Here is a 10,287-nt window from a genome sequence, read left to right on the forward strand (position 1 = left end):
CAAATCATAAAATTACAACTTTATGAATTTAAATTTTCTAAAATTAGGCAATTAATGTTTGGTATTATTAAATATCTTAACATCATAATTTTTATGATTTTTAACGACTTTATAATTTTGAATTTTATAAAATGACTGCATTGTCGTTATATAATTTTTAAAAATTAAATGAAGTTAATTTGTGATATAAATTATTTGTTTCATTGTTAATTTTGAGTTTAAATTATAACATTTTAGTTTTATATGATACACATATATCACTCTTAGAAAATAGTTTTTGCATTAATTTCTACACATATGGGACTTCGTATTTTAATAATTTTTATAATTTTAAAATGTAAAATTTCCAAAGCTTATTTAGTGTCATAAATGTATTCTAACTAATTACTAATAATTTGTTGTTTAAAATTATGAAGTCGACTGCCACAACTGTCACCATCACCAGTGTCGCTGCCACCACCACCACTACCATCAACGCTTCCACCGTCACCACCGAAACCACCATCATTTTACAACTGTAATATTTCTTGTCTCCCAAATCATTAGAAAGGGTTATCATGTGCACAATAAATTAAGATCAGGTTTGTCCCTGGGTGTCATGAAAGAAAACTTACAGGGTTAATAACAAGAGCGTCTAGCTGTAAAATACTAAAAAATAAAAATATAAAATAGGCGCAGGAGTGGCTGTGTGGTAAGTAGCTTGCTTACCAACCACATGGTTCTGGGTTCAGTCCCACTGCGTGGCATCTTGGGCAAGTGTCTTCTACTATGGCCTCGGGCCGACCAAAGCCTTGTGAGTAGATTTGGTAGACGGAAACTGAAAGAAGCTCGTTGTATATATGTGTATATATATATATATATATATATATATATATATATATATATGTGTGTGTGTGTGTGTGTGTGTGTGTGTGTATGTTGGTGTGTCTGTGTTTGTCCCACCCAACATCGCTTGACGACCGATGCTGGTGTGTTTACGTCCCTGTAACTTAGCGGTTCGGCAAAAGACACCAATAGAATAAGTACTAGGCTTACAAAGAATAAGCCCTGGGGTCGATTTGCTCGAATAAAGGTGGTGCTCCAGCATGGCCACAGTCAAATGACTGAAACGAGTAAAAGAGTAAAGAGTAAAATGCAAACCAGCTAAATGAATGATGATGATGATGATGATGATGATGATGATGGCAGTCCCTCACCATCTTCTTTATAAGTTTGAGCCCCTTCAGATCAGCCCTCACCACTTTTGGTCATGTCCTCTTTTTCATAGGATCTTTGTACATGGATCACTTGACAGTTCTTTATTTGTCTGTTATCCTCTAGAACCGAGGTTCTCAAACTGTGGTCCGCGGACCACAGGGGGTTCGCAAGGACAAGACAGGGGGTCCGTAGACAGCAAATACTTTTTATGGGCAATTTGATTTTATATATGTTTTTTAATCGAAATCTTAATTGACAATAAACCTCTTTGTTAAATACTGTTAAATAAATAAATGTAAAAATATGTTATTTTAAGCAAATATTTATGTATAAATTTCATAAGCGTTTATAAAGGGGCCCCTAAGGTAAAGCATGAAATATAAAGGAGTCCGCAAGTCAAAAAGTTTGAAAACCCCTGCTCTAGAGGATCCTTGTGAAGGCGCATGGCTCAGTGGTCAGAGCGCATGGCTCAGAGTGTAGAGCTTACGATTGTGAGTTTGTGAGTTCGAATCCCGGACCGGGCTGCATGTTGTGTTCTTGAGCAAGACACTTTATTTCACGTTGCTTCAGTTCACTCAGCTGTAGAAATTAGTTGCGACGTCACAAGTGCCAAGCTGTATCGGCCCCTTTGCCTTTCCCTTGGATAACATTAGTGGCATAGAGTGGGGAGGCCGGTATGCTTGGGCGACTGCTAGTCCTCCATAAACAACATTGCCCAGACTTATGCCCCAAGGGGTAACTTTCTAGGTGTAACCCCATGGTCAGTCATGACCGAAGGGGGTCTCAGCATCCCCTACAAGCATCACATATCTACACCAGTTCAGTCTTCTCTCTTATACACTGAATTTACTTTCTCTTATGTCTAGTTTTGCCATTGGCTCCTTTACACATCCAGTGAAGCAGGCTTGCTACATCTGTTTTGCCACAACCTTCACATATCGTTCTCATTCAATGCCACAAGCATCATACAATCAGCCCTTCACTCAAAGACAGAATCCCTTTGTTGAAAGCGAAACAAACAGCTTCCTAAATCTTTTTTCCACCCCATGGTCACACTAAGTTACAATGCTTTTGAAGCGTTTTGACTATTGATTAGATCAGCTAGGTATCAGAAGCGGTCATCTATTCTAAAGAGACTTTTAAGAATTTATAGAAAATCAATATCATGAATGTTCTTGCTGCTGTCTACTATTTCACATCTGTTACATTGTTAAGCTGCTCATGATCCCGCTATATATTTCTTTCACACATACTTTACATCGGATATACCATATGGCTTTACTATTTATTTTTCTCCTGCGGACCAAACATAGCTTCTTTCCAGATGGAAGAAGTTTCCTCACTTCTGTTTTGCTTACTAAATTTGTTATCTTTGCTGCAAGCTGTATTTTGGTGGAGGCGCAATGGCCCAGTGGTTAGGGCAGCAGACTCGCGGTCGGAGGATCGCGGTTTTGATTCCCAGACTGAGCGTTGTGAGTGTTTATTGAGCGAAAACACCTAAGCTCCACGAGGCTCCCGCAGGGGGTGGTGGCAACCCTTGTTGTACTGTTTCGCCCCAACTTTCTCTCACACTTTCTTCCTATTTCTTGAGTAATGCTGCGATGGACTGGCATCCCGTCCAGCTGGGAGGGACACATACACCATAGAAACTGGGAAACCGGGCCCATGAGCCTGGCTAGGCTTTGAAAGGGCGAGAAAAAACCCCAAAAAAGCTGTATTTTGCAAGCTCTACACAAACCTTACTAAAATTAAAGGTTTTATAATAAACCGTTTGTTACAGAGTGATTGAAATTAAAAGCTGCCACCAAAATACCATATTAATTTTTGCTCAAAATACCATATTAATTTTTGCTCAAAATACCATATTAATTTTTGCTCAAAATACCATATTAATTTTTGCTCAAAATACCATATTAATTTTTGCTCAAAATACCATATTAATTTTTGCTCAAAATACCATATTAATTTTTGCTCAAAATACCATATTAATTTTTGCTCAAAATACCATATTAATTTTTGCTCAAAATACCATATTAATTTTTGCTCAAAATACCAACAGGAAAATAGCAGTTATTCTACTAAATTCTTTGTTATTTTCAAAATTAATTGTAACAAAGGCAATGCATTTCAACAGAAATATGGTAACAGAATGGCTGAAACTTTGTAATTCTAGTATGTGCTTCTATATTTATAGTTTCTACACAGCCTTTTATGGATTACTGTATTTTAACATGTATAAGGAATCCCTTTTTTGACAAAAATTAGGTTAAAAAAATATGGCAGTTTCTTATAATTTCCTCCCTACCCTGACCCCATTTGCCTCAGAGACACTGAAGATGGTCAACACTGCTCTTTCTCCTCAGATTAAGTCATTAAAAAATTAATAAATATGATTATATTAATAAATATTTGTAATTTTAAGGCTATTTTTAGTTTGGAATTTGGTGCTTTAAATTGAATGGAAAGAAAGGTACAAACCGAGACAACACAGGAAAGAGGGTGCCCAGTAATTTGTTAGGGATGAAACACTTTTTCTTAATGTGACAGTTCCATGAAGGGAATCATACTACTGCTATTTAGCCCTAGGAAGCTGCACCACTCCCTGTCGGCCTGGATGCAAGCTTGGCTGGGTGGAGGTGCTTGTCTCCCCCTCGTAAACATAAGGACACAGGAAATGAGTCAAGGCTGACAGGAAGTGGTGCAGCTTCCTAGGGCTAAATAGCAGTAGTATGATTCCCTTCTGGTAGATGGAAACTGAAAGAAGCTAGTCATATATAAGTATATATGTGTGTGCGAGTGTGTGTCTTTGAGTTTGTGTTTAACCCTGCACGCAGCCACTTAACAACCAGTGTTGGTGTGTTTATGGCCCTCTAGCTTAGCAGTTTGAAAAAAGAGACCAGACTTTAAACTAAATAAGTACTGGGGTTGATTTGTTCATGCTCCAGCATGGCCACAATATAATAACTGACACAAGTAAAAGAGGCAAGACAAGTGACTGAGGCCTTAGGCGATATACTTAGGCCTTAGGCGATGATGATGCTTGTGTAGATACTGTAGTCGTGGCTGATGTTGGTATCAGGTTAATGGCACCTGTGTCAGTGGCACATAAACAAACACCCACTACCTTCTCAGAGTGGTTGGCATTAGGAAGGGCATCCAGCGATAGAAACCTTGCCAAACCAGATCAGAACCTGGTGCAGCTCCCCGGCTTACCAGTTTTCAGTCAAACCATCCAACCCATGGCAGCAGGAAAAACCGACTTCAAATGATGATGATGATGATGATAATGATGATGGTGAAAAGAATATTAGATAACAAAATCTGCCATCATGTATGTATAACCTAGCTACAATCCCATGTCATCGTGTATCTGTGACTTAGCTCATCTGTCACCTCATTTATTTTCTTGTTGAAGTATGCTGTGAGTTGAATCTTTTTGGCTGACTCATACTTTCGAGTCAGAGTCTCCTATCTCTTTACTTTTTCTCTCTGTCTCTTTATATATATATATTGATATCTTTCAATGGGTACAATGGTCACTAAAATGAAATTCTATAAAAACTAATTGTCACACACTGAGCAAAACAGAACGATAAAGAAAGGAGGGAAACTGTGTCTTTGATAATGATACCCATCAGACTTGTTGACTTGTTCAAAGTAGAACAGGGTTTCTCTGCACAGAATCCCATACCAATCTTACAGCTGAGGCCTGTCAAAGAGAGATTTTGGTATTTTCTGTAGAATACTATGCAAGACATGGCTCTCAGACTTTTAAAACAAGAAAGAGAAAAAAAGTGGGAGTGGAATACAGGGAATGGTTTATGCACTTGCTTGATTTGCTAGTAGTAGAGGCAATTTTCCTACAAAGTATCCCTACATTGTCGTTGTCATTGTCATCATCATCTTCATCGTTGTCATCATCATCCTCATCGCCACCGTCATCGTCATCATCATTGTCGTCATCATCATCATCATCATCGCCATCGTCATCAACATCATCATCATTGTCATCATCGTCATCATCATCATCAACATCACTATCATCGTCGTCATCGTCTTCATCATCGTCATCATCATTGTTGTCATCGTTATTATCATCATCATCGTCATATACATCATCATTGTCATCGTCGTCGTCATCATCATCATCATCATTGTCGTCAACACCATCATCATCACTGTCGTCATCATTGTCATCATCATCGTCATCGTCATCATCGTCATCATCATCATCACACCTATCACTTTACATCTATCTTTTCTTCTACCCGCATTGACCAGACAAAACTCTGTGAAGCCCTTTTTTCTATAGTCGGGTATTCTTTCTTGTCTCAATCTCCACCCGTTTCCAAGTGAGATTCGTGCTTTCCCCAAATCTTTTGACAATGAACAGCACAATGGCCAGACATGTTTACACGGAAGATTGAAAATGAACGATGCCATCTGAATGATGTTGATGTTATAGTTCTATATTTAAGAGATGAGGAATTGTGCACATTATTTACATTTGATGGATATTTGTCCTCATCCACAAGTTAGGAAACACTCCTCTGACTGAGATAGTTATGTATCTTCTCTACAACAAATCACCGATATCTGTCCCTTTATTATAGTTTAACCTCTCATCTTGAAGGGGTCTTGCAAGTTTCATGGTGACCCCAGTAGTGTTGGTGCCGTGTAAAAAGCACCTGGTCCACTCTGTAAAATCATAAGGAAGGGCATCCAGTCATAGAAACAATGCTGAAACAGATATCAGAGCTTGGTGCAGTCTTCTGGCTTGCCAGCTCCAGTCAAACCATCCAGCCGATGCCAATATGGAAAATGAACGATAAATGATGATGATGATAAGATATATGTGTGATCGTAATCAATTAGTAACCTCACTAATGTCGGTTTTTAAGACTAAAGTATCCAGTACCCTCTGTAAAATGGTTGACATTAAGGAGGGCAGCTAGCCATACAAACCACGAGGAAACCGACAATAGGACTTAAAGCAGTCCTTCACATCATTAGATCATGTCAAACTGACCAACCAACCACCACCACCTCCTTAGCTGCAGTTCTTCCAGCCTAGATGATGATGATGATGATGATGTTGATGATGATGCTATATATATGTTTATCATTCATAAAATGATGATGTGGCTTGAGTTATTTGCTGTGCTGGAAACAGATAGCAAAGATAACGAATGATTGAGACAAGTGTACAACTGCCGTGTTGAAGAGGAACGGTCCAGTGCAGGCAAGAAGTTAAATATAAACATTAAATGATGATGACAGTGGTGATGATTATGATAGTGATAATGATGAGGTTACGGTCCCTTATGATACTTGTTCTGCTAAGAGTTACAGATGCTCATTTGTAAAGCATGCTCTCTCAAAAGCAGTGAATTAGTGAAATTCCTTGATGGCAATATGCTGCCGACAGTTACTGTTTCAGAAGCTGAAATATATCAAAACAAATGCTTTTGCTTGTTTCAGTCATTTGACTGTGGCCATGCTGGAGCACTGCCTTTAGTCTAGCAAATTAACCTCAGGGCTTATTCTTTGTAAGCCTAGCACTTATTCTATTGATCTTTTTTGCCGAACCGTTAAGTTACAGGGACGTAAACACACCAGCATCGGTTGTCAAGCAATGTTGGAGAAACAGACAGACACACACACACACACATATATATATATATATGACAGGTTTTCTTCAGTTTCCATCTACCAATTACACTCACAAGGCTTAGGTCAGCCCGAGGCTATAGTAGAAGACACTTGCCCAAGTGGGACTGAACCCAGAACCATGTGGTTGGGAAGTAAGCTGCCTGCCAAAAAAAAAGAAGAAGATAAGTAAATAAGAACAAAACAACAATAATGATAAAAAAAAACTCCCATTCTTCTCAAACCATCCAATTACGTCCCTTACATTTGCCATGAAAGGAGCACTCCGTCGGTTACGACGACAAGAGTCCCAGCTGATGTGATCAACGGAACAGCGTGCTCATGTAATTAACGTACAAGTGGCTGAGCACTCCACAGACGCGTGTACCCCTAACATAGTTCTCAGGGAGACTCAGCGTGACACATAGCGTGACAAGGCTGGCCTTTTGAAATACAGGTACTGCTCATTTTTGCCAGCAGAGTGAACTGCAGGAACGTGAAATAAAGTGTCTTCCTCAAGGACAGAACGCGTCGCCGGGAATCGAACTCACGACCTTACGATCGTGAGCCGAATGCCCTAACCACTAAGCCACGCGCCTTCACACACATTTGGTATGAGTTAGCTGATGTACATCCATGTGCCTTAAGCAGCAGGTGTTAGTGGGCAATCATTTAATATCTGGTTGTAGACCATAAAGAAGAAATGCTTACACAATAAAAATAGAAGCTGATAAGATAAAAAATATATATAAATATGCAGAAGCAAGATTTCTTTGTTTTGGTATTTGTAACAGAATTATGTAACCATGACATTAGAATATTAGACCAAATGGTATTATTTTCATTAATTAAATATTTGTCAACAACAACTGTACAACTTAATTATTGAAGTATTGTTGTGCCTCTTTAGAGAACTGCATGATGCTTATACACACACACAAACACACACACATTGCCTATTTTTTTAATTGTTTGGCCATTCTCTGATTTATGACTGTTGCCCTACATAAACAGAAATTGTTATTCAGACAGTTACACTTCTTTAAGGATTTCAAGATATTTTATCATTCTAACACAATTGTCAATTTATTTATATACTCTGGTTGTTGTTGTTTAAATCCAGGTCAACTCTGTTACTTGGTAAGTGCCGCCTGCTCAACCCGGCCAAATCTGAGATCAGTCTGGCGAGCAAACATATTTTGCGAGATATCAATACACCATAAAAAGGGTCACCAACCTCTCTTTGTGGTGCAGCACCAGTGAAGTGACCACATGGTTTAACGTCGACAAGGGTAGAGGCAGAGCAAGGGGCACCCAATTTGATATAGTCGATTTTTACCTGTCTAAATCGAAAAGGCCACTAACCTCTGCTTATGGCCCAAGCCCCTTAAATACACACCCACACCCACATATATATATACAAGCATCCAGTCCATGCTGTAAAGTGGCTGGCATTTGGAAAGGCATCCAGCTGTGAAAACCATACCAAAACTGACCTATCCTGTTCTGGTGCCACATAAAACGCACTCAGCCCACTCTGCAGAGAGGTTGGTGTTAAAAAGGGGACCCAGCCATAAAAATTGAGACAGAAGTATGGTGCAAGCTCCTGCTAACAATTATACCAGATCACAGCATTAAGCAAAACATTAATATTGGCACAAGGCCAGCAATTGCAGGGGAGGGAGTAAGTCAATTACATCAACCGTCAGTGCTCAACTGCTACTTATTTTATTGACCACGAAAGGATAAAGCAAATTCAATCTTGACGGAGTTTGAACTCAGAATGTAAAGATGGATCACATGTTGCTAAGCATTTCGCCTGACATCTTAACAATTCTGCCAGCTTGCTACCTAAAGCAAAACATAAATATGAACAGCATATATTTCACCAATCTTGGTGGAATTGAGAGCACTGATGGATGCTGTCTTGTTTTCTAGAACTAGCAAATAAAATGAAAATCTTAATAACCTGAATAAATATATATATATATATATATATTTATCAGAGATTGCATGCATAAGTAATAGGAACAATTTGGTTTTCAAATGATCACTGCATATTATCTGTATTAAATTACAACTTGTTTAAAGTGAAGCGGGTAACTTAAGCATATTTCAGATTGGTTTTATTTATACTATCAACAAAGGAAACACTCACTAGGTCATTATTTTAAACTGAATTATTTAGCTATCATGTGTTTGCTTATTTTTCCTATTGTAATCTATGAGCAATTTTTAACCTCTGGCACAGACAAATATATCTCATGATCCTATTAAGTAACAATGTTACCTGGCATAAGCTTCTCACATATAATATAATAAATTATAACAAGTCAATTATTTTATACATGCTCTAAATAATAACATAATTATATTTATTATTATTATTATTAGAAGCACATCCTAAATTCTGTTCTCCGATCGTGTTATCTATGTGGTCACACGATCTGCCAGAAATAGCAGCCAAATCTCCTTCAGTTCAGACGTTACTGTTGCACACAGATCTCATAAAGCGTTATGGTTTTTATTAAGGCTTTTAATATTCCGAGATCAAATCCTGCCGGCGTCGTCAACTTGTACTTATTATTTTTTCCGGCTCGATGAAATTACGACCTTTGTACACGGGTTGAAAGATGAGATGATCACGTCAGGAACGTTTTTTCATCACAGGCAAGGATTAAGCACGTCTCTAATGTTCAACTGGTTCATAACAAAATATACGTTGGCAGATTGGGGAAACAGAAGTGACAACCGTTTTGGGGTGGGTTTCTGTGCAGCGGATAAAAAAACAAGTCGAGCGGAAAAAATGCCGGCAATTTTTAACTGGTCACGATGCAGATCGGTATCCCTGGACGGAGCGATTCCGTCACAAGAAGCCAAAATCAATGTGAACTCCAATCAATAACAGATGTGGAATAAATGTAACAAAAAAAAAAAAGCAACAAACAAAATATTCGCGGGCGCGCGTACATGTATATACGATCGTGTTTACGTGGATTAATTAGCAGGATGCTCACAAATCAATAAGTTAAACAGAAAAAAAGAAATCAAAGAGCGCGGGTTATATCAAATAATACATATTGAAATGAAGATGAATAAATTAACTTACTATGAAAGAAATCATAGTGCAGAAAAAATGTGTCAAAGCATGGCTGTGGACATATTAATTGGATCAAGGAAATAACGAAGTCAACAATACCCGCCATTGTTAGAAACTGATTAGATTCATCTGTTGGTAGAGTTACCTCCCTTGGATATTACAGTCAAGGGAAGTAAACTCTAACAAGGGAAATAACTCTCAAAACGGGAGATAATATAAGGCTTTCTTTTCTTTATTAAAGAGTACACTCCCTTGAAAATTTTAAATTGTAGATCCGAAGTTTCGAATCGGCGAAAATTTTCAAACCGTATGTTTCAAACCGTATTAAATGTTTTAGTGAG

At 38.2% G+C, this 10,287-nt stretch overlaps 1 protein-coding gene across 1 annotated transcript in view; it reads right to left on the minus strand.

Annotated features, from left to right (window-relative positions):
• LOC106884101 (mannose-P-dolichol utilization defect 1 protein) overlaps positions 1–10,086 on the minus strand; it is a 47,096-nt gene extending 37,010 nt beyond the window's left edge. The window contains exon 1 of the mRNA XM_014935322.3: positions 9,956–10,086. Within this exon, the coding sequence (XP_014790808.2) occupies positions 9,956–10,052 (97 nt within the window). The 5' untranslated portion in view covers positions 10,053–10,086. The remainder of the gene's footprint in view (positions 1–9,955) is intronic.
• Between the last annotated feature and the right edge of the window lie 201 nt (positions 10,087–10,287).

This window comes from Octopus bimaculoides, chromosome 19 (genome assembly GCF_046866305.1).
Source record: "Octopus bimaculoides isolate indiv1 chromosome 19, ASM4686630v1, whole genome shotgun sequence".
NCBI lineage: Eukaryota > Metazoa > Mollusca > Cephalopoda > Octopoda > Octopodidae > Octopus > Octopus bimaculoides.